Genomic DNA, 25,619 nt, shown 5'->3' with positions numbered 1-25,619 from the left:
TTCTCCAGGCTGAACAGAGCTCCCAGCCTCTCCTCTCAGGGCCTGTGCTCCAGCCCCCATGTGTGCTGGTGATCCTATGCTGAACTCACTCCACTTTACTGATGTTTTTCCTATAGTGAGGACCTCAAACCAAACAAAAAGCAAAATCTGGGAGTGGTTTCACACATGATAAGAAGGAAATAATAACTTTCTCCACCCTTTGCACCAATATCTTATTCATATGGCCCAGGATGTCACTGGCCTCTTCTGATTCCAGAGCACACAGCTTCTCAGACAAATATCCCCCAGGATGCTGGCCTGTCTCTGCAGAGCTGCTGCTCAGTTCCTCTGCTGCACTCTGCCCTTCTGAGGGCATGGTTTGTCATTGCTGAATTTCATTAGGTCTTTGCCATCCACTCCTGCCAGTCGTCCGGGTTCCCCTGACTGTATCAAGAACAGTGTGGCCTGCAGGGCCAGGGCAGCCATCATCCTCCTGTATTACTCCTGGTGAGGCTGTAGCTGCGTACTATGTCAATTTTTGGGTCATTCACTTCAAAAAGGACTTTGAGGTTCTGGAACATGTCCAGAGAAGGGCAACAAGGTTCATGAAGGATCTAGTAAGATCTAGTAAACATGTAATATAAGGAATTTCCGAGGCATCTGCATTTGTTTAGTCTATAGAAAAGGAGTCTCAGGGGAAACTCTCTACAATTTCTCTGCAAAGAGGCTGTTATTTGGTGGGGGTTGGTCTCTTCTACTGTGGCTACAGTGAGAGGACAAAGGAAATGGCCTTAAGCTAGAAAGGGGATATTCAGATTAGATACTAGAAAAAAAATTTTCACTGTTATAGTGGTCAGGCACTGAAATAGGTTGCCCATGGAAGTGGTGGAGTCAATATCCCTGTGTATGTTCAAGAGGCATCTAGATCTGGAGATGGGTTTAGTGGTTTAGGGGCAACAGTGGCAGGCAGTGCCAGGTGAGTGGTTGGACAGGATGCTCTTGTAGGTCTCTTCCAACCTTGATAATACCATGACTGCTGGCTCTGCTCTCCAGCAGATCAACAGGCACCACACAATTTGGTGTCATCTACAAACTGGGTTTGAGTGTCCTCCATTTCCCCCTTCAGACCACTGACAAATATGTGGACAGGTCACAGAACAGACCTCTGCAGTACCCCACTTTTTACCAGTTAATTAACCAATTGCCTGTGAGTCTGAGCATCAAACCAGACTTTTACCAACCTAGCTCTCCATCCATTGAAACATAAAGTCCCTGGATACAGAAATAAAATGGGACTGCTAAAATGGCAGTAAATGACATCTACTATCTTAACACCATCAACAGATTCCTTCATTTTATCAGCCAGGCAATTGGTTTGGTTAGATACTATTTATTCTAGTAGCTCCCTAATGATGCCATTTAGATTGGAATTGCCAAGCTCACACTAGTTTTCCTTTGCTCTCTCGCAAACTGTTCTGTATATTTTAAAGACTGAAAATTAATAAGTGCTCTTTTTGGTTGTAGGACTTGTCTGGGAAGGGAAACGAAAAAAAGTAGACAAGTACATGACAGTGCTCATAGAAAAAATACAGAAAGAAGAAGAAAGTATAGTATGCCATAGGTATAGACAGTTACTACAGAATCAAAGAATTGATGTTGGAAAGATTTTCCACCTCTTTCATTTCCCCCACAAAAGGAAACCGGAGACAATATTTCTTCTCCTTCAAAATCAGTACAATAATTCAATTGATTATTACTTAAAATAAGATCTGATCTAACAGGACTCTCAATCTTCTTCAAAGAATTTTAAGTTCCCTGGCTCTGCCAGTCTCACAGTGACCTTCAAAACACAGAGGATGTAAACAACAATTTACTGTCCCCTTAATTTCTAAACAACCTAAGAAGATTATACTTTAATACACCCTAGAAGTAGAATTTTAAACACACTGTTTTGAAATTCTGAGCCAGAGAAATTTTCTTTTAAATCAGCAGGAAGCATTCTCCATGAAGGTCAACCATTGACATTAAAATCCTTTGATGGGAGAGGCTGCTCTTGGGTTGACACCAGCTGTGCTTTCCAGCCTGGGCAAAACAAAACATGTTCAGACATGCTGATATACCAAAGAGCCTTTCTAAGTTGAAGCATATAATAAGACTGCATAAAACCTGAAAGAAAAGGGGTCTTTAACTTTTAAGTAGTCACAAAATCTTCTGTAACTGACTGGATGCAAAATTCCTCAGATGGTTTTAATTAAAACACTTTTGGACTTTTTACCAGGAGATTTGTAGGAATTCCTGCTGTTTATTCATAGCTGTGTACTTTCTGAGATATTAGACATGGGGCACTAAGAATCTGTGACTTTGTGTTACCTGCCATCAATCTATTGCACACTACAAGTCTTGCTCCAGGCATTTTGCAAAACATTTCTTTTTCTCAGGTAGTTTTTCAAATACAGCACATTAAGCTTAGACAAAAGTCTGTTTGTTTGTGAGAACTACAAATACACATACTTCTAAATAGAAGTCAATCAAGGTTACAAAACATATTTATTTCTCACCAAGCACCAAATCTTTATCTCTCTAAGTCTGGCTGACAAACTGACTTCACTCTCAGCCAAAGATTAAGCTGGAAACAGAGCACTGCATAGTTTTCAACTCATATTTTCTCTTACATGAAGAAAGCTTTCAAATCACCTTTATGAATTCAGTCCTGCAAGCTTCACATTGCACAACCAATGAACCTGCTCATTTTAAGCTAAGCAGCTATAGCAGTCCAGTCCATGCACAGGCCAGAATCCAGCTACCTTTGTGAAAAAGTAAGAGCTGTGTGTTGTGTCAGGCTGCTCTGCAGCCTGCCATTACCAACAGGGAACAGCTGCCTTCAGGCCCAGAACTGGCCATGGAATCCCTCTCAGACCCTAAAGCTAAGTTGTGTGCCAAGTAAAAGCCATGGGATTGCCATATCAGTATTCTACTGATATTTCACAGGACGGGACACCAACATGTTTTCTGTCCTTTTCTTCACGAGCAGCCACTGAAAAACACAAGATTCATTCCCTCCTGCAAATGTCAAGAATATGCAATAGATCATATGCTCATTTTTATATTTCACTGAAAAAGCATTTGAGTATGCAACTGCCATTGTCCTGTAAAGTGTTGAGAATAAACATTTACCCCATACACATTTAAAATGTAGCCTGTCATGACTACAGCATGTTTGGACCAGTGTGAGCTAGGATAATGAAACACTGGATAGTCAAGCATATGGTGGGTTTGCAACAGTCAAATATGCAACACTATAGTAAAGCATAACAAATCCACCATCAAAAAACCCATAAAGACCAAGACAACTCCCTAAGGATATCTTTGAAAATGTTTGCAATGATAAATCACCTCCACTGCTTAAAAAACATTCAATGACAAAAGGATAGCAGCTAGATTACAAGCACATTGTAGAAATCAAACCAAGAGACACAGCTAAAGAAAGAAAATCAGTGCCTTGTAATGACAGCTGGTTTTTCCTCCACAAATCTTCTCAAACATGTCATATCTGTGTAAAAAAAAATTTAGCTGTAGAACATATTTGAAAGCTGTTACAGAAAAAACTCTATTGTTTTACTATATATACAAATATACAAAGGATTTATATGGACATTTTTAATATCACAATGATACTCTAGAAGTTACAAATCCTAAACACCTTTCCAATCACAGTGGTCCCGAACTTTACATTACACTTCAAACATGTTAAATTATATTCATGAAGGTTTTATGCAGTTGTCCTTCTGCAGCATTCCAGAACACAAATTGTCCTTCTGCTTTATCTAATTTAAAAACTGCTTATATGTGACATGCACTAAGTTTGACAGAGGTGTCTTAAAAAATTCACAGCGAGCCTATTTCAGAAAAGAGGGAGTGAGACTGAATTATCATGCTGAAGAAAGATAAAACGAGGAAGGTTATGGCTGGCATAACTTGAACAAAGCACAGTCACAAAGTGAAGGCAGTATGAACCATGCAGAAAGACATATTTATGACTTGGAGAAGCCTTTATGTTGAAAAAATCCTTCAAGCTCAATAGTAAATGGTGTCCATGCAGTGAAAAAGAAATAGAAAGTACCTATACTGCTTCTGGCACATAATTTTTCAGATTACTGACAACATAGAAGAAATGCACAAGAAAATACAGACAAAAAATCCATGCAGGATTTGCATTTTAAGAATTCAAGCATATAATGACGAAGGCACAAGTGGGATGTGGTGTGTTGTGGCCTGAGGTACATATTTGAAGAACAAGAGGAGACACTGAATGGGAAGGAAGTGGGATAAGAGGAACAGGGGAAAACATGGAAATGTGAAAGGTAAGAGAGAGCACAAAGATAGATGAAAATAAAGGCAGTGTTTAGAGAAAGAAGAAATTAAAGATGTAAGAACAAGAAGGAGGGAGAGAGGGTTGGACTTCATGATTTTATTGGTATTTTCCAACCTAAATGTTTCTATGACATAAGCAAAGCTTCTTGGTCTGCTTCAGACAAAATGGACCACACTCTAAACCACAACGTTACTTGCTATCAGGGGCAGTCTCCTTAAGGCAGATTGGTTAGAGCTCATAGCATCTCTGCCCTCCATGTCAACAGGAGGTAAACAACCCAAAACACTTATTGTCACCACAGCCCCCCTCAGAAGCTGTCTCTAGACGATCAGACAACAAAGACAATCAGCAGACAGAACACTGATGTGTGGAAGTTGCATTAAGAGACAGGCTCCCAGATGTAAAGTGGCAGGGTCCAGCACAGTAAGGTGCTTAGCTTTGCCCAGGCCAAGTGTAATGAAAGCACTTACATGCTGTTGAAAGAACCTTGCCGTAGAAACAACTTATCAGATGCTAGTCTAAGAATACCGTATTCTCTCAGAAACCTTTTTCTCTAGTACCATCTTGACTGCTTTTTATACACACACCCAACTTCGTATTTCCTGCAGAAACAATTTTTATTCACCCTTGTGATTCTCATTTTGTACACTGTTAGCTAACATCTCAGTATTTAATTTCCTTTCCTGTTATGCAGGCATCAGATAAATCAGAATACAAGGATATGAAACAAGAATAGTTTTTTGAACAGGGAATACAGGTTCCCAAAACAAAAAGAATACCAGCCTGTGAGTACATATTCCCAGAGAATTGAAGTCTGGAGACGTGCTGCCACAATCCTGTTGATGTTGGAGCATATTAAAGCAGATGTTTCCTGTAAAGTGTTATCCTCTCCCTACAGTCCATACCAGTATATTCCAGCAGTCACTTCAAGCAAATACAAGCAACACTGGTTAAGTATTTTGAGTGAATTCTCTTGTAATTCACTGCTCCATTTGTTAATGCCATATTTCCAAGCGACATTTAGAGTCTTTTAGATTATTGCTTCCTTCTTTTTAAGTTTAATAATGCCCTTTGAAAAAGTCTTAAGCAACACATCATGCACACAAGTGGAAAAGGAACAGACTTTCTAAATCCCTAAGTTATTGTGCATAATTTGTTTTTCTTTAATAGAGCTAAGGAAAAGTTCCAGTTCCAGGCTAAACTGTGGCCACACAATATGGACACACCATACAAAGAGGTAGTTTTCATTTGCTGTCTAGCATAGACTTCAGGAAAGATCTCTGTGACCTCAGAAGATAGAAGCCAAGTGGGCAGGAATTGATCCAGTTCTCCCAGAGGAAAGCCACGCTTATTACCAAGCAGGCCAAAGCTCAGTGACCTCCAAGGAAGTTCCAGGCGTGTGTGATATTCTTAGACTGTTCTAATCCACGCAGGCAGCCCACACCCACCCACCCAGGGACAGATAAGGACCTACTGAGAGCTTAGGGGACAGGATTAAAGGGAGAGCAGTGACTGCAGACATTACAGCCTGAGGGTCTGCCACAGGCCACCTGACCAGGCAGACCAAATGGATAAAGGCCTCTACAAACAGACAGGAGCAGCCTCACCTTCACAGGCCCTGGTGCTCATGGGGGCTTTCAATCACCCTGGTATCTGTTGAACTGACAACACAGCAGGGCATTGGCAATCCAGGAGTTCCTAGAGTGCATGGATGAATTTATTTTTTTTTCCTCCAAGTGACAGGGGAGCTCACAAGGAGACATCCTAATGATCTCACCACAACAAGGAGTTGGTGTGGAATGGGAAGTGCACTGACCATGAAATGGTGGAATGCAAGATCCTCAGGGCAGAGAGGAGAGCACACAGCAAGCCCACTGGCCTGGACTTCAGAAGAGCAGGCTTTGGTCTCTTCAAGGATCTGCTCGATAGAGTGCCATGGGACAAAGCCCAGGAGGAAAGAAGGGCCTAAGAAAGCTGGAAAACATTCAAGGATCACCTCCTACAGGCTTGACAGAGATGCATCCCAATGAAGAGGAAGTAATGCGAAAACACCAGGAAGCCTGTGTGAGTTACCAAGTTGTTCCTGGACAAACTTAAACACAAGAAGAAAGCCTAGAGAGGGTAGAAGCAGGGGCAGGTAGTCTGTGAGGAATACAGATTAATTGTCCAAGTAGCTGGAGATAATGCTAGGAAAACTAAAGCCCTGATAGAATTAAATCCGGCCAGGGATGTTAAAAGCAACAAGAATAGTTTATATAGGTACACTGGTGATTAAAGGAAGACTAGGAAAATGTGGACTCTTTCCAGAAAGAAACAGGAGACCTGGTTACTGAGGACATGGAGAAGGCTGAGGAAGTCAGTGGCAGCTTTGCCTCAGTCCTTACCAGCTGCAGTGCTCCAGCCACACTGCCTGAGCTGCACAACCAGCAGAAGGCATCCCTGCCCATGGCAGGGGCTTTGGAACCACATGATCTCTGTGAAAACTGCACGGTCTACACTGAACTACATGACAACATGGAACTCCTAAGTCTTCAAGAAAACAAGGAGAACCACAAAACAAAATAAAAAAATAAATAAATTAAGTGTCCTGGACACAGACTAAAAACTTCATAACAATAAATATTTGTAAGAATGGAAGGGAAAATACTTAAGTCCTTCCATCATTATTAGTTGCTCAGTTTTATTTAATAATCAGGCTTAGCTCCACGAAACTAAATAAGGCAGTAATCACCATGAAACAATCTTTGTGCCAGAAGGTCAAGTAAACATTGCAAAGAACATAATTCAAACGGTCACAGAGCATTGACGGGGACATGAGTTCATGCTTTCTGACATATTTATCAAACTTTATGGAAAGCAGACAGAAAAACATGTTTAAATGTCATTGTTTCTTCAGCTCTTACAGAAATGCAGATATGGTGTTTACATACAAAATGAATTCTACTTATATCATATTTCAATATAACAATAAGGAGATTTTTTGACTGCTGAACAGAATAAACAAAACACACCAAACACTGACCTAACAGTATTTCCTTAAACTAGACTATCTACCCACAAGTAAGGAACATATCCCCAAAGACTCTGTCAATCATTAGAGGAAGCTGCAAGCTCTGAATTTAGTAACACCTCAAAACTTCCTGAATAGGCAAACAGTAGATACAGCAATCAACCTTTCCATACAACCTACCTTTTGCTTTAAAATTACTATTTCCTGATTAGACACATTTAAGGGAAGCAGCAGATCACTCTTGTCATAGTAAAGCTATGCAGCCAGATGAATTGAGACACAATTGATTTAGCCAAAGCTTTTCCAAACAGAATATATTAATGCAATAAAAGAAACCATCTTGTCTTGATATTTACAGTAAACTCAGGCCTGGATGAAACTTTTTCAAAATTCAGCTGCTAACACAAGATGCTCATATTTCCTCAGTCTAAGGAGGGTTTGGATTTTTTGTATTGAATTATTACTTCATCTTTTTTAAAATTCCACAACTTTCATAAAAAGGTCTGCCAGATTAGGCTGTAAACCATTATTTACTAATAAAGAAAAATAAAATTTTATGGGAGAATACAGTGAAATATTGGTACATGAGATTTACCAATTTACTTCCTCTCCAAACTGAATTAAATTCTTTTAATGCAAGTAAAAACAGGAAAAATTAGTCTAGGTTTTGACAACCAAAATCTTGTCAAAACCAGTTTAAAAAATAAAGCACATAAATATGGGGAAAATTTGAAGCTCTTATCAAAAGACTTCACAATTTTGAAATTTCTATGTAATAAAAAGTGGAGATAACTAATGTAATGACAAGGTGATACAAATAAATATTTCATCTTACTTGTCCAGAGCTGTGCTGGTAGGCATGCTCCTGCCAAATCCTCGGACACCCGTCTGACAAAAGTAGGGAATGCAAGACAGATGGGCAGCAATTATAGCCAGCGAATCTGATGCATTAACAAAGAAACCATTTTGGCCAAGGATCATGTAGCGGTCCTAGAGAAGAAAACAAATTTAAAATAGCATCCTAAATTCCATGTATTGAGGACACTTAATTTTTTTTCCTAGATCCACTGGAGGTAGAGAGAAAAAAGGCAGCCTTTGGGTAATTCACATACCTCTCTGGGCAGAAAAATTTACTGGAATCATCCTGGCATGTTTATAGTCTCACTACCACACCATCACTCCCTCCTGCCTTGCAAATCAAAGCTCCAGATCAACTTCCAGCGTCTGCCTCCTACGTGTCACTTCAGCAGCTCTGTTTCTGCCAAGAGAATGCTTCTGTAGGAGAATCTTTTTGCCAATGGCACACACTATTATGGGAGTAGGAGAGTGTTTTGTGTTTACTGAGAATAGAAAACAGCTTTTGTTCTTCAGGACCTTTTAATCTTTCTCCCACCTTGTCAGGGCAGAAAGTTCTTTTGTAATACAATGCTTTTTATTATGGTGACAATGCAACATTAAAAAATTAGAATAAGCAGAGGTTATGACTCAGTGCTTTGTTTAGCTAAAAAGCCCTTAATTCATGATGCTAACCAAAAAGGACCTAATGTTATTCCTGTTTACTGTGACAAGTCTGTATAATCTATTTGCTGCGTGCTCCTAACCAAGGAAAAAAATGTTACACCAGCACAAGACAAAACCAGCCTGATACTTAAATAATTCTCATCCTGCCTTCAAATTCTGCTTGATTTTCAGTCATCTGCAGAGAAAAACTACAACATATGTGTCTGATTTATGGGTTGCAAATGTTACCATCTGTACCTGAAAGTAATACCACTTTCAGCTTCAATGGGTTACTGAAAACCAGATAAATTATACTTACACATCCCATATCTGACCCCAGACAAAATAACAACTACGGTGGAACCTCAGGACAGATCTAAATACTTACTCCATCAGCATCAAAAGCTGCTCCAAATCCATACTCGCCACCTTTCATAGCCTCCAGCAAGGCAGTTGCATATGTTAAATTTGGATCAGGAGGCTGTCCACCAAAATCCTCCAGTGGAATACAGTTGACGGCAGAATTTGCAGGAGCTCCCAATTCATCACACAAGATTCTTCTCACATAGGGTCCCATAACTGTGAAAACAGAAATCTGCCATGCAGTCACAAAAGCATATGCTTGACATTCAGATTTTTCACAGCACTGTGGACATTGCATACAAAATATAATTTCAGCAATTCTATGCATCTGTCCTTGCAACAACCCCCAAACTATTATTTCACAGAGGAATATGTGATTGTCCTTAAAGTAAACAACTAATCAGTACGAAAATAGTCTATTTACATGAAAATCAAAATGGTGAAAGACACAGAGGTTTTTTTACAGATTATTAAGTAAAGAAATTATCATACACATAAAGGAGTTTTTCTCACTAAAATAAATAATAAAAACCCACCATTCTATGTGTTTAAATAACACATAATAGCAAGGAAAGTTAACACTAGGTGAATACCTATGGGAAATACACTTACCTTAAGATTCCAATTCATGTGAAAATTGCAATAGATTTGTCCACTAAAGAATTTTACTACATTTTAGTTGCTATCATGCAGAGAATAAACTAAAATTGTCTCGAAACTAACTCCAAAATACTTCTTTGTTTTGTTAAAGATATGACCAACTAAAACCTCATGCTGTTACATACCATAATTATTACCTGCATTTGGTGACTGAAAGGTCACTACCTGAGCACTCTGCATCCCTGATGCAGGTGTGAACAGGTCACTCAGAGGTAAAAAATGCATGGGTGACTGCTCTGTCTTTCTCCTACCATACTCCTAAATCTTGCTAATTGGAGCAGCAGAGACCTGAGGTAAACTGTGTGAGTGAAACCTCTTTTCATGAAAATGTAGATGTTAATTCCATAAACTATACCATGATTCAGATTGTTATCTAAAGTGGACGCCTATCAAATTACTCTTTTTTCTGCCAATGTTAAACTACCAGCATGTACAGCTATAAAAATACATTCCACTTATATACACTTAATCTACATGTTCTTTAAATTGTTGATACCCATCTCTCCACCAAAATGCAAGGTCATAAAGCCAATTCTCTGCCACCTTGCAAATAAAGTAAACAAGCTAAGTCCTTTAAAATGTTTGTGATGCATCAGTTTTTCTAACCCTAAACAGATTATGCATCTTTTTGACAACATGTAAAACTTCTGAACATGAGAGCTCCAAGGTATTTAAGTAACATCTCTCCAGTATAGTACACGACATGGGGCAGTGCCTTCCTCACTGCTCCCTCTGCACTACTAAAGGACAGCATCTGCCTTTTTGACACAGTCTGGCAAAACTGCGTGTTCAGAGCTATCACACTGTACTAGATAAAATGCTTTACAGAAGTTTTCTAAGTCTGTCCAGCTCCTTTTATGGGTCTGTTTTTGTAATCCCATTACAAAGAATGAAACCTGGTTCGCTTGACATAATCTGTTTTCCATAAAATAATGCTGAACAGTCTTACTCACACTCCTATCCTTCAACTCATTATCTGCAGCAATCCTTATTTATATATTCATAATGTAGCCTAAAATAGATCTTATCCTGGTTTGTGTTTCCCCAAGTGATACAGCTTATAATTTTTTAATATCAGTACATCATTGATCCCTTTGCTGTCTTCTATGACACTTACAACTTATCCACAGTACTCTGAAATTTGCTCACTTTTAACATTAGTGAGACAGAGGTCTGAGCTAACTCTTTAATTTATTTATTCAGACTTTACTAGTTTTATACCATTTATAATTTCTTCTTAGTAGAGACTGCCTTGTAACCTCTTCAGTCACTGGACACTACAGTACACTTCATCACCCTGTCACGGCAAGATTACCTCGCCCTGCTTGCTTCCAATGCAGAAAGAAAACTTTTATTGGACACATATGTCCTTACTTATTTATCAAGTAAGATAAATCTCTTTGCCTGGTAAGAAATATAACCCGTAACTAAGCCTGCCTTTGTTGTTAGTATAAGGTTCAAATCCTTCCTTATTACCCTTAGCTTCTACTACATAAAAGTCCAACATTTATATGCTGTATGTTATTGGGAAACCACTGCAGTGTACAACTTATATTGGGAAGTTATTTCAGTGTACCTACTGAAATTCTGTCCCAATAGTACTTAAGTCCATACCTCCATTCATGGCATCAATCCTTATTTTAATCTGATTGGGTCCAGTCAGCAAATTTCTGATGGCATTGAAGTCAAAAATACTTCGAAGGAGATTGAGGTAGATTTCCACGGAATCCACAATTTCCACTAGAAAAATCACACCAAAAAAGTGACTACAGTTCACCCAAGTGAAGTTATTTCTTCCAGATCTCTTCCACCCAACAGAACTAAAATCAGGCCACACAATCCCACATCACACAGCTTTGCTTTGAAAAGAGGAAGAGTCTAAGGCTCCCTCTGCCTTCAGTGTGGCTATTATCAAGCTTTAAGCCTTGCTTTAAGCCTTGAAAAGATCAACAGTTTTGCCTGCCAAAAGACTCTAGAGATAATGTAAGTTGACAGCTCCTATTTCACTGAAGACATTCACGAGTGTACCTTACATCAAAGTAAACTCTTAATAGATCATTCATTAAGCCACTGAAAAACTTTGCAAGCTAAATAGGTTTATTTTCAGAGGAAAAGGATGTTCACGGCAAGTTGACACCACTCAACTTCTACCTGACAGAAGTATCTATCTGCATGATTCCTTCAAGAGAGACATGCAATCTATTTTCTAACTTCTGGTACCAGGAATACCTGTGTTCAGTTTGTTGTAGGTGGATAACAAACTATACTTTTGCATTGTAGATCTCATTGATTTAGGAAAGCAAACGCTCATCGGTGTTTTTGCTAAGTTCTTGATAACTTGAAATTTAAATTCTTAAAAGGAGAGCACTACAGTTTTTCTAGTTCTTTTGGATGTAAAACATTAAACAAAAATGAATTAATGAAAATAAGTCTGTCATAATGAAAGTAGCAACCAAACAACTGTCAAAAGCCATGCTTCTCAGTCATCTTGGAGTTAATTACTTTTCCTGATAAAATTTAAAAGCATATGTAATACAAATGTCTTTTCATCTGGTTAAATTAGTATCTTGAAATATCTTACTTGTAAGTTAAATTATTACTTAGAATCTCATCCAATTTTGCACAGAAACACTGACCTCACACTAATGCTCTTCTTTAGAGTAACATGAAAATGAGAGACATTTTTTGAGCCTGAGAAAAACACTTATAATAGATTGTGACAATATGCTTGAAGAAACAAAAAAAGGTTCTCAAGGCTGAAAAATTATCTGTGAAACCTACTTGAAAAAGAGTCAATTCTGTGCTATATGCTGAAAGTTTTAAACACTTACCAGGACTATATTATTGGTCTTCTATGCCCCGTTCCTAACAGCATTTTAGTAAGCCCTAAGCTTTACACAATTGAACAAATGTGGCAACTCTGGTGAAGCTTTATATATAAATTCATATATTTACATGAATGTAAATATATGAATTTACATTCAATACATGAATATTTATATTCACACATGTGAATATAAAGCACATGAAGGATTAAAGTCTAGAAATTATTTTAACTCCGGCCAAACCCAACCTCCATTGTTCCAGCACCTCTTGATTCACAGAGGGTTGGATTCTTGTAGCCTTGATTCACAGAAGTTAGTTCATACAATTGACAAAAAAGCAGAAGTTTCAAATACATAAGAGAGTATCTTGAATTAATTTTTCAATTATTTTCATTCTTTCTGCACCTTCAATCTGCACTGAAATCTGTGTAAACTGTATTTTTTCATGCACTTATAAGCCAATTGCATTGCTTCAGTAGAGTTCCCTGATAGCTCTACTATCTCAGGTTGATGTATTCTTAGAAGATGTGATTGGAAAATGATTTTTTTTTCTTAGAAAAACATACAGAAAACCTGCAAAAATTTGTATGTACTTTTATACATATTTGGGGGAGAGGAGTGTCTCTTTTTGTTTGCCTAAAAAAGCCAAACATGTTCTTTACAATAAAATAAAATACCCCAGTGAAATCCAAATTTAAAGACTTTTTTTAAATGAAAAATTTTATTTCTCAAAATGTAAATTGTCTCAAAATTTGAAGTTTGAGTGAAAAACAAAATGGCTTTAATTTTAGGGCATCAGGAAAGCAGAAAGTTCTTGAGGCTGCATAGAGTTTTACAGTATTTGAAATATATGAAATATACACTAATTTTGAAATACTTATCAGGACCCCTACATTTGTTTTTGACTCCTTCAAGAAAACAGCTTTGTTAAATAATTTTAAATCAATTGTAAGCATAAAAGTATTCACTATGTCTAAAATTAAAGACGTGCTTAAGCAATCCCTTTACTTTTGGAGTCGCTTGATTTAGAAATCCCATAACTTTTCACACAGTGTGAACAAAAATTAATAAACTGAGAGTCTCACTTACTCTTTTATCAATTAGTCTTCAATAAGGAAGCCATTCCTAGACCAAAAAGTTTGTGTTTTGTGTTTAACTACTAGCAAGCATACATTTAGCAAAGATATTTGGCTGAAAGAGGAGGCCAAATGCACTTAAAAGTCTGTAACTCAGAGTCCTGAAATGCAAAACAAACATAACACTTACCTATGCACACAGCATTGGAGACAAGCAAAAGGAGCTGGAAACCATGGTGCATTTAGAAAACTACAACCTAACTGCAATCCCAGAAACATGGGACATGAGGTTCATGACTGGAGCACTGCAGCTGAGGGCTGCAAGCCTTTCAGAAGAGACAGGCTGGGTCTTTTCAGACAGACAGGAGGGGTGGGAGGTGTTGTGCTCAATGTTAAAGAAGGGTCAGATTGTCAAGAGCTGCCTCTGATAAACAGCCATAAACACACTGAGACCCTGTGGGTGAAAATCAAGGAGCAGATCAACATAGGGCTCTGTGGTTTGCCACCTGACATGGGGAGTCTCTTGATGAGACCTTTTGCTTTATTAAAAAAACCCCAAACTCTACCCCCATTGGCAACCTCAAACTTCACTGCAACCCCTCCTCCAGGTTTCCTGGGACTGTGGCTAGCTGTTAGAATACTTCCAGCAGCTGCTTTGATCTTTCAGATGATATATGATAGACCAGCGTCATCTATCTAGCCTTCTTAAAGGTTTTTGACACTGTACCACATGGCATCACATCCAATATCTCTGAATTGCAGAGACATCTGATGACATCTGATCTGATGGATGGACTATTCAATGGAAAAGCAGTTTGCTGGGTGGACACAGCCAGATTGTTGTGGTCAATGACTCTATGTCCAGGTGGAGACCAGTGAGGAGCGAGTTCCCTCAAGGCTCTTGGTCTTGGGACTAGTCACTACCCTTCAATAACTTCACCAATGACATCAGCAGTGACACTGAGTGATCCTTCAGCAGGTTTGCAGATGACAAAGCTGAGCGGTGCAGCTGACATAACAGAAGAAGGAAAGGAACAAGCTTGAGAAGTGGATTTGTGAGAATCTCCTGAGATTGCACAAGTCCAAGCAGGAAGCGCTGCACCTGGGTCAGGGCAGTTCCAGACACAGGCACAGACTGGGAGAAGAACTCACCAAGAGCAGCCCTGCAGAGAAGGACTTGAGGGCTCTTGGGAATGAAAAGCTGGGCATGACCCACAGCCCAGAGAGCCACACGTGTCCTGGGCTGCATCCAGAGCAGGGTGGGCAGCAGGGCGGGCAGCAGGGCAGGGAGGGGATTCTGCCCCTCTGCTCTGCTCTGCTGAGACCCCACCTGCAGGGCTGCATCAGCTCTGGGGTTCTCAGTACCAGAAAGACATGGAGCTGTTGGAGCAAGCCCAAGGGAGTGCCACAAAGATGATCAGAGGGATGGAGAACCACTCCTAAGAGGACAGGCTGAGAGATCTGGGATTGTTCAGCATGGAGAGGTTCTGAAGAGACTTACCGCTGCCTTCCAGTACCGAAAAGGCAGCTGAGAATTTTGAAACTGGCAAACCATGTTATGACAAGGGGGAAGGGTTTTAAAGTGGAGGAGAAGGGATTTAGATTAGACTTTAGGAAAAAATTCTTTACTGTGAGGGTTGTGATGTACTTGAAGAGGTTGCCCAAAGAAGCTGATGGACGCCCCATACCTGGATGTGTTCAAGGCAAGGTTGGATGGGACTCTGAGCAACCTGGTCTAATGAAAGGTCTCCCAGCCCATGACAGCACAGCTGGAACAAGATGATTCTGAAGGTACTTTCCACCACAAACCATTTTATGATTCTTTACAGTCTCTTATCTTGGTAACTTTTAGTAAGGTATCTCGAAGAACTGAAGTTCTGCTTATATAATTACCCATTATAATTCTGCAGTAATACTAATATTTACACTCAATGGATTTAGCATGAGTAAAAGCACACATGGATACCTCGGAAAGGTTTGAATTTGTTCTCCAGATCAAATTCTTGTCTTCCTAGGCGTGATAAATCCACTCTGAGATCAGGACAAATTGCATATTCCTCCAAGGTTTTGCTGATTTGATAGATTTTTTCTGAAACTATATCTGGAGCAGGTCCTATAACAGAAAATAATGTGATGGGTCATTTCTTTTAAATGAAGATTTCCTATTTTAAAAATGAGTGCTATAGCAAACATTTTTCTGAATATATTTGAGTTACTATGGAATAAAAAAAACAAAGTACTGCAGTAAATAAAGTCTGTTCTTTCCCTACAACACAGGTTTAAAACATTTTTCAAAAAAATAAAACATGGAAATACACTGCATTACTCACAACATTTTGATTGACATAGAGTAAGTTATCCAGGGGCAAGAAAGATGAGGTAACCACAGTCCTATTTGTTTGGGCTTATTGGTCAAGGACTGCCTTTTTTCACTCTGCAAGGAATCTCAACATAGCTATCAAAGGAAAGCCTGCTCTTCGGCAGCACATTCTGGTGTTTCATAGACTTTCTGCAAATGCACACCTGTGAAGATCAGATAGCTTGGTGTTCCGCATTATCTCATTAGAAAAAAATACCGTTTTTAGAAATCTTACCCATTTAACAGTGGTGCTGTGTTACAGATTTCCTCCACTACCTGAATGAAACTTATCTTTGTTGGAATTCAAAATGCCTTAATTGCTTAACAATTAGCAATTACGACCTGGATTGGTTATGTCATTCAGAAACAGAAAACACATCTTTTGAGTTACTTTGACTGCTACAGCCTGAAAGATGGCTTTATTTTCAAAGATTTACTGTCAAATAAATTAAAGCTGCCAGTCTGATGTGAAAATTACTAGATGAACTATGCCATATGCAGTGAAAAGGTTGAGTCCGAGCTGCAACTGAGTATGAATTGCAGTAAGTCCCTTTCCGGCTTATCTGACCCTGCACAGCTTATATTAAAGCTACACTTCTACTCTAAAAATTATATGTTTTATTCCCTCTGTTGTGTTCTCTCTCCTCATCCTAAATGTCTTTGAAGGCTTTTTCAGTACGAACTTTCCATTTGTCTTGCAATGCTGCTATATGCAGTGCATTGCCATGTAAAGTGGTGTCTTCCATCTCAGATGCAGTGCACCAGATGGCCCAAATCACTACAATAAAAACCAGCCACTAAACTCTTCATTTAGCTTCCAAAATGACTTCTTACTTGTCTCCATTCATTTAGCTTCCAAAATTGAATATTACTTATCTAATCCAAACCCATCCAAAGGGTGAGGATGTCATTAGCTACAGATCTTCCTTGATAGATGGATGTATTGTCTACTGATATTTCCAGCTAAGGAGATCCCACAGGTCACTCTACATTGTCTTCTACAGCTACAGAGACAAGCCACTTCTGCTTGACGTGGATCTGCAAAATAGACTGAGCAAGAACATAGAGTAACAATAACCTTTCCTAGGAGCTTGTTGCTGTGCTTAAACACTGTCTTCAAGTTCAAACACCTTGCCTAATACTTAACCCACATTTTCTCAGCTGGAACTTAAACCAACTACTTTTCATTATGGCCCAGCTGATTAACATAAATAATTAAACCTTGTGACGTGTGTTTGAGGACTGTTTCATACATAAAGCTTACTAGTCTTTTTGAATTCTCTTTAAGGCAAAGCACACTAGACTCCAACTGTTACCCATTTATCAAGCAGATTTTAGATGCACGTGGTGTTTTAAAGTTCATAGAGTGCTAATTCATCTAATGGTTCAGCTCTGGTATATGTGTGCTGTGACCCTGGCTTTCCTACTGGCTGACCTGACATAGTCCCTGTAATCCCTCTGGGATTCAAGCCTATTCTGTTTATAAAATCACACTCATTTAACCCTGCATATTTTTCAATTACACAAGAGAGAAGGGAGAAAGCCCCCCATCTCAAGTTCTCCCACCTTCAAAATAGGGAAAGAAACATTATTTAAGCACTTTCAGTTCATTTTTTTTTCAGATGGAAAGCACTCTACATGTGTGAGATATACAAGGTGTCAGCAACCTCACATAATGTTATATAAGTGTACACAAACCTGTAATGTAAACCATACAGAACCTATAACATATACAGGTAAATTAGAACCCGTAACAACATAATGTGTTAGATGTCAATTTCGGAAAACAAGACTTTAGCTATACACAAAAATTCCCTCATTCATTGTTGGAATTGCAGTGGTAAAATGGTACAACTCCCTACCTGGATAAGTTACTTCCTGGGTAAACATAAGAAGTTTCTCGTGTGCTTTCTTCCACACAAGACAATGAGTCACACTGCTTACAGTACTTCTGAAATTACACGCTTTAAAGTAAATGCCAACATGAGCAACACAGAAATATGAAGAAAACAGAACGCCCTCATAGGCATCTTTATAAAAGGATCAGAATCGTTACAGTAATCTGGATGCCTACATAAATGACTGCAAAAACCAGACAGCAAGTTATTTATAGAAATCTTACAGCTACTCCAAAGGCTTCAATGAACACTTAATGCTTATTTTTCAGACCCATGTACACAAGTACACTCATATTATTTAAAGGAAAAGAGATGCCTACATCCTTCACAGTTTTAAGAGAGTAAATAAAAACCACATAATTACAGACAGCTAATCATCCTCACAAGCCATTTCCAGGATACCAAGATGCAATGTAGTGTCTTTTTTTTTAAAAAATCATACCTCCATTGGAAACTTCAAACTTGACTCCAAATTCTCCTCCAGGTCCCCCAGGACTGTGGCTAGCTGTTAGGATAATTCCACCAGCGGCTTTGATCTTTCGGATGATACACGAAACAGCAGGTGTGGATAAGATCCCATTCTGTCCAATAACCAATCTGCCAATCTACATGGGAAAAACAAGCCAAAGTAGTCTGAGCAGTACTACATTTTTGAAAATTAGTATATAAACACAACACAATAGGAATATATATACAGGATAGAAATGGTAAAGTCTTGGTACAGAACATACTCTTTTGCAGAGAAATATCCATGAGATGGTTGCATGCTAACCTGGAGCACTGACAAAAAATACTGTAACCTGGCACATTTAACCCCAGTGGCCTGGATGTGACAGTACAGCAAGCAAACAGCAGTGACAAGGATTTGCAAAGCTCCCAAGCACAACACTAGGCTATCATCCTGCTACCAAAACTTGCCAGGCAACCCCACAAGTCAGCAAATCCTCTCAGATATTAATACAGTTTAGGGCTGACCCCGTGGATGCATTTGCAGGGCTGGGAGTTTAACAGAAAGAGAATAGAAAGCAAATTGCCTTTCACAGAGCAGCCTTTCCGTGTAATCACAAGTACCGCTCCGCATTAGGACCTACAGAATCTTGTAGTTACATTTCCATTGCATGACAGCCTTGGATGTCCTGCCCCACAGAAAGCATTACTCCTCCTTCAGCTATCAATGGCTCTTTGGCTATTCCAAATGAATAGTTTCCCAGGGCACAGCTGAGCAGGGGAAGTTCCCACCATTCTTAAAATTAAAAAAAAAACCCTTTCAGGCGGTGTTATTAAACACTGACTCAATGTGCTTGGTATTATATGCAGTTCCACTGCAAGGTTCCAATTTCAAAACCATGCCTTCATCCCCTACGCAGATACTACAGTTTCAGTTTAACATAAATAACCTAGGAGCCAACAAGAAATGTATTTACAAAGAAATACAAGAGAGTTCCAAATGCTGGGGAACGCAAAAGGAAGATGCAAAAAAGCAAGGGTAGAAGGAGAGGTTAAGTGTTACAGATGAGAATTGAGGCAGCTGCAGAAGGAGCTTGAAAGGATATTGTTGAAGTCTGGACTTTCTTAATAACATCAATATTTTAAAAAATCAAATAAACCCCTATCATCACCACCACCACTACTGAGCAGTAGTTTGGGAAGGGGCAGGGCTGTTAGGGTCGGCAGAGGGAAAAGGCAGAACACCAAATCCCTTCCACTCCCCATCTGAAAGCAGACTGAACTTCAGAGTTCATTCTCTAATTTGAAGGAGATTTGACAGCTCCACAGTCTGTTCAGCAAAGCAACAGCACAGGAGGTGTCACTACCTGCCTCCTGTCCATATGGAGCTGTTCCTTCGTATACAGATGACCTTCTTCTGGGCACTCACAACAGGACCTTAATGGTTACTTAAAAGTGTGAGTTCAAATAATTTCAGAAGAGCAAAGGACTAGGAGATTATTATTTAAGATGGTTTTGTACAGTATTTTGATTTCAAAAATAAAGACTACAAAGAACTTATCAACTTCTACCATAAATTACTTTTTTGGTAATTCTCACCAATCACAAACTATGTCTAACCGTTTCTCTTTCAGTAAGAACCACAGGATCTGCTTTTGAATTTTAAAAAACGTGCAGAAAATGCACTCTTCTGAGATTTCTACCTCAAGCTCTGATGAAAGAATAATTGTTTGTCTACCTGCTTCTCTTTTCAGAGTTTTTGCAGATAATTCTGAAGCCTATGGAATGTTGCTAGAAAACAGGAGAGCTAATACGTTAAGAAAGAAACAAAATATTACCGTGGAAAGAAAAATATTATTTTTAAAACCTTGAAATTGTTTGTTTTGAATATTGTTCCTCCCTTTTTTTAAACTATGAAGCATGTAGAAAGCTAGAGCAATGACTCAATCTTCCAAATACAGCTGTCAGAAAGGGTTGCCAGCTCTTAAAACAGTATTGTGTATGAGTAAACAAAAGGAATATGACAGCAATAATGTTTTACAAAATGCTTGAAAACAACAATCTGAATCTATCTGGAGGTACTCAAGTATAAACATATTTACACTTGCATGCAGGCTTGTCACAAACATGGTTTTGGTATTTCTAAATCTAAAGTAGTGAGTTTTAAGTTTTTGTCCTCATGCACATAACTGTATTTTTCAAACTTAGCAGAATCCTTAAATTATTCAGAATGCACAAATTACCTATGACTATCTCTGCTATATTTAATTTCTTCCCATTCAGCAGATGTCGCATAAACCAGTTTTCCCATTTTTCTGGATGCCAAATATTAATATAAATATGAGTAATTTGATTGGCCTTAAGCACTTGTAATGAGGCTACTATTTCTATACTACTTTGAAATATTATTTATTATGCTAATTTCTGTACTATAGAAATATTGCAATATTTAGCATTTTAAATTGAGGATCCTACAAATCAAATTACATAAATGATACAATAGTATTTTATCTGCAGGGACTACAATAAGGTTTCACGTTTTATTAAGGCCATTAGTGCTTCTACAAAACTCCCTCAGGACAGTGCAGACCTTAGAGGTATAAATGTGCTATCCATCTTCCTTTGCTGTTTTAATTTTGGTGGCAGGAATGCACAAAGTCATCTTCTTAGAAACTTCATTTTGAATCAAATGCTAAACTAGCATTAAATTATTTCTTTAATTAATTTAATTAATACCTGTTTTTACAGACTTCTCACAATCTGAACTAAAACGGTTACCAAACTGTACCCACATACTGGGTCACAATTAAAGTTCCAGTAATATCCTTCTGAAAATCTTGGACAATTTCATAGCATGGAAAGATTATCTCTGGAATTCAAAACCTTGCATGGCTACAAGATCACAGGCATGTAATATCTCTTCTATTACTGCATCCCTATGCCACATTCTATTTTGTTCCTGTACTTTAGTAACAACAGCAGAAACAAAGATTCTCAGCAAACAGTTACAGCTGAAAGAATAAAGTACACTAACAAGTACTTTACAGGAACATTTTTATGCAATATTACCACTTGCAGCTGTGCCTTTTCAGACAATTCGGCTGATTACTATGGAGTCACTTAATGTTTTTTAAAATTATTTTTCCCAGTAATCTCTCACATGCCTCAGCCAATTTTACTTCAAAGAACATGAAGCAAGTACATTATATCCTTTGGGTTGTGCCTTCCTGTATTTTACTAATATCTTTAGGATACTATAGTAAAATTCAGGAATATGAACCCCACACTCAGTGTAGAAGCAAATAAATATCACACAGACCCAGGGAGGGAGGGAAGATTTGCATGAAAGGCCATGGAAAATGAAACTAACATGGTATTACATAGGAGACAACCAGAAAACTCAACTATGCCATCTCACACTTCTGCAGCATTACTAGCAATACCCTGCAGTCTCTCTAGCATGTTGTCATGACTTTCCACATTCAGAGTAACGACACTGCCTTCTGATCCACCACTGAGAGTGACAAATAACAGCTTCTTGTTTAAACGTATCCTAAACCTTCCATTAAAAATTAGACACCCCATCCAGTTGGTCTAATGGAATATTTCCATCATACATAGAGGAATTGTATTGCACTGCTACTGCCACGACACAGGTGAAAAGGGAAATAGACCCTCAAATACTCTCCTACCACCTCTACTTTGTCAAACTGATTGTTGCAACCCAGAATGGTACAGGCCCTCTGTCTGCCCTTCCTCACAGTCCCCCACCTTCCCATGACACGCATCCCTTACCCAGCAGTGTTTGCTACCATCCCAGCTGCGTGCCCACTGAGGGTAACCCTGGCTGGTCACCCTCAGCTCTGATCAGCAGTTGGTGGCACATGGCAGCTGCAGAGCACGGGCCAGCCTGTAGCTGTGCAGGCTGCAGCAGTGGTGCATGCACCTGCAGCCTGGAGCTGGAGGGCATGAGCCAGCAGCACCAAGGAGGAGTAGAAGGCAGGCCAAGCACTGGCAGCTGACTGAGCAGGGGACCACATCTCATTCCTTGTACTGGAGCCCATGCCAACCGTGCTAGGCTGTTAGCACACGGGGAATGTGGGATGAGTCACCAAGTTAGAACAAGAGGAACCTAGCAACTCTAAAGGGCAATCCATTTACAGATGATAATAGAAAATCGCCTTTATTTTTGTACTCAGCCAGCACAACTAGCCATGGCTCTCAGTATGTGTCTTCCAGCAAGGAGATTAAAGTTCAGTTTATCAGCACTGCTGGCACTCAGGGCAGCTGAACATTTTCAGTGCACCTTTCAAGCCTTCCCCACGTTTCATCTGATCCAGCCCACATCAATTCACTTCTTTCCCTGTGATACCAGCTACACGCTTTCTCATGACATTAACCTCATCCAAAGGGACAGATCTTTGCTCACATGAGTCTCTTCCTCTGCCCCTATTTATATAGCACAGCACTAAACAATGCTATCAAGGAGATTTAGATATTTTCCCAGCAGGTGTATCTTAACAGCCAAAAAATAAAACATACAACTAGTACTAATGAAGTAAATGTGAAACTTATGCATTTACATTGTACTTGAGAGAAACAGAGGTGAAGATGACCAGGGTGAAGATGTTAAAGAGGGAACAGAGCATTAGAACATGGAAATGGGAAGCCTTTTCAATAGCTCCCTACCAGCTAGGCTGCTGAATTTCCGAGGACTGTGTCATTAGCAAGAGAATCATATATGAATTCAGGTATTTGTGAGAACTGTGAGCAGAAGCGTTAGGGGTTTGACTTCAGAAAGCACTAGGGAGAAACTGTGTTTCTAAGAAACTTGCAGTAACTAAGAAAGGGGAAAGAGCATTATTACAGCAAGGTGTCAGAATCATCTCAAACTGGAAATTTCCTGAGGTCAGAAAGATATTCCAGCACGATGAGGAATGTGACAGAAGCAGCAGGAAGGAGGCAGGCTGACAGGAAAAATTAGTCAGCATAACTTGGACGAGAAGCCCCTGCTCCTCTAAATCCCAAATTTCTTCAGCACCTCAGTTCTTGCGGCCACTCAGCACTGAAACCCATTCCTGTAGTTCCTACTAGCATGTGAGGCCCTCAGCCTCTGCAGGGCAGCTCTTGCTTCAGCTGTTGCTGCACCTTACCCCACCTGGCCAACAGGTGCAATTCCATCCATGACACTGTCTCCACTGGGCCACAAGGGCAATGGGGCTAGGGAGCAGCACTCCTCCATGTGCTTCCCACCTTCCTTGCAACTCCCACACACCAGTCCCCTCCTCTGCCCTGCACTCACTCCCTGCACGCTCCCTCCCCTAACACTGCAGATGGAACCGCTGTGCTGGTCTCACCACTGTCCCCATTTACAACAGAGCCCTCCCACACCCCTGGCCACATAAACCCTGGCCTCTCACAAGTCCCTATATAACAGTGATTTTGCACTAGGTAGACAGTATGTAACATAGTCTCTGAAATCTTTAGGCATCGCTGAACATCTGCTTGATATTATCACCATGCTGAGAACATACTTTTTAAGTAAATTTAAAATACTCATTATTCATACAAGGCTGGTTGGTCTTGTATGTGACAGCAAATCAGCAGGGAAAATTCAAGCACATATGGAGATTAACTCCAAAATTGAAAGAACTTTTGAAAGGAATGCCTTTTGAATAAAAAATCCCTATTAAAAAAAAACCCTACAGAATTATATCACTCCTTCTGCCAAACCTAGAGGATCAGTCTAGGCATCATAACAAGAGATAGCAGTCTCAACTCTGCTTTGAAGTAGGAACTTCAAGCCTGGATTATGTAGTGTTTCCAGCTTTCTGTCCATACACATCCACACATGAATGTGTATATACAGAAATATCTCTTCTCCACATGCGCAGAAGAGATAAGTTCTCTCTTCTTCTAGCAAAAGACAAAAGTTCTCTTCGTGGGTTCTTTCCTACATTCAAAACTGCACCAAAAAATTTGTATCCCGTCTGACCAGAGGTTTCTGCCACTGGTGTCGTCCTGCATTTTATAATTTGTTAGCAAGTGACCAAGAGGAGAGAACTGTTCTTTTCCCAAGGCTGCGGGTAAAATGCTGAATTCCTCTTCCTTCAACAGTACCATTTTCCTCTAAAACATCCTGAGCAGCAGGTGCTTGTTCGATACCTTTGTTTCCCGCGTACTTAGTTTTAACTCTGCTACATTTTCTCCTGCAGAGTGCCCCTATGTTTCAGCTCCCATGCCTTCCTCCTTCTAAGAGAAGGGGCGAAACAGCAGGGCACGGCCGGCAGTCTCCAGCGGTTGCCACCCCGCCGATGGAGCCAGCGCCTGTCCCAGGCCGGGCAGCGCAGCCCGGGGCCGCCGCACGGGGCAGGTGCGGGGCTGGCCGCGGCACGGGCGGCGCGCAGCGCTGTCACACAGCCCCAGGCGGCTCCTCCGCCTTTATCCGTGCCCCGGGCGCTCTCCGGGAGATGGCACCGGCGGGCAGGGCGCGGGTGCCGCTGCCAGGGACGGGGAGCAGGAGCACCCGCGGGGCGGCGGGAAGGGCGAGGGCACAGCTTACCCCGTTGGCCGCGGCCATCTGAACGACGACCTCGATGGCGGTCTTGCTGAAGTACCTGCCGTCGCTGCCCACCACCATGGTGCAGCCCTGCCGGTCGCGGAGGTCCACGGAGGAGAGGAGGCTCTGCACGAAGTTGGGCAGGTAGTTGCGCTGGCCCTCGAAGAGCGCCGTGGGCCGCCGCAGGCCCCCTCCGCCCGTGGGGCGCTGGTCCTCGTAGGGCGCCGTCTGCACGGTGAGCACGGGGATGGGGGTCCGCTCCATGGCGGCTGCGCTGGCCAGCGGCGGCCCCGGCGCACGCTGCCGAGCCGGCCGTGCGGAGCCCAGAGGCGCTCCCGGGCGGCCCCGGCGCGGCGGGGGAGCCGGGGCGGGCTCGGGGGCCGCGCCGCCCCTTCCCCGCCCGCCCCGCCGGGGGCCCCGCCGGCGCCGCGCCGCCCGGCAAGGCGCCCGGGGCTCGCTGCCATCTGCATGCGGCGGCCCCGGCCAAAAATAACCCTGGAAAGCGAAGCCGAGAGCCGCGGGCTCCTGCCAGCGATGTAACTGGAGGCAGCGAGGAGCGGGCGAGCCAGCG

General features: G+C 40.7%; 1 protein-coding gene across 1 annotated transcript in view; it reads right to left on the bottom strand.

Annotated features, from left to right (window-relative positions):
* Window positions 1-25,370, bottom strand: part of PGM5 (phosphoglucomutase 5) — a 68,662-nt gene extending 43,292 nt beyond the window's left edge. The window contains exons 1-6 of the mRNA XM_059492714.1: window positions 25,052-25,370; window positions 18,485-18,647; window positions 15,752-15,898; window positions 11,499-11,624; window positions 9,250-9,440; window positions 8,197-8,351 (exon numbers count right to left, since the gene is read on the bottom strand). Coding sequence (XP_059348697.1) covers window positions 8,197-8,351; window positions 9,250-9,440; window positions 11,499-11,624; window positions 15,752-15,898; window positions 18,485-18,647; window positions 25,052-25,312 — 1,043 coding nt within the window. The 5' untranslated portion in view covers window positions 25,313-25,370. The remainder of the gene's footprint in view (window positions 1-8,196; window positions 8,352-9,249; window positions 9,441-11,498; window positions 11,625-15,751; window positions 15,899-18,484; window positions 18,648-25,051) is intronic.
* Window positions 25,371-25,619: the final 249 nt, after the last annotated feature.

The sequence above is a fragment of the Ammospiza nelsoni genome, chromosome Z (assembly GCF_027579445.1).
Source record: "Ammospiza nelsoni isolate bAmmNel1 chromosome Z, bAmmNel1.pri, whole genome shotgun sequence".
Classification (NCBI taxonomy): domain Eukaryota; kingdom Metazoa; phylum Chordata; class Aves; order Passeriformes; family Passerellidae; genus Ammospiza; species Ammospiza nelsoni.
The sequence above is the reverse complement of the archived record's forward strand: the minus strand, read 5'-3'. Positions and strand labels throughout refer to the sequence as shown.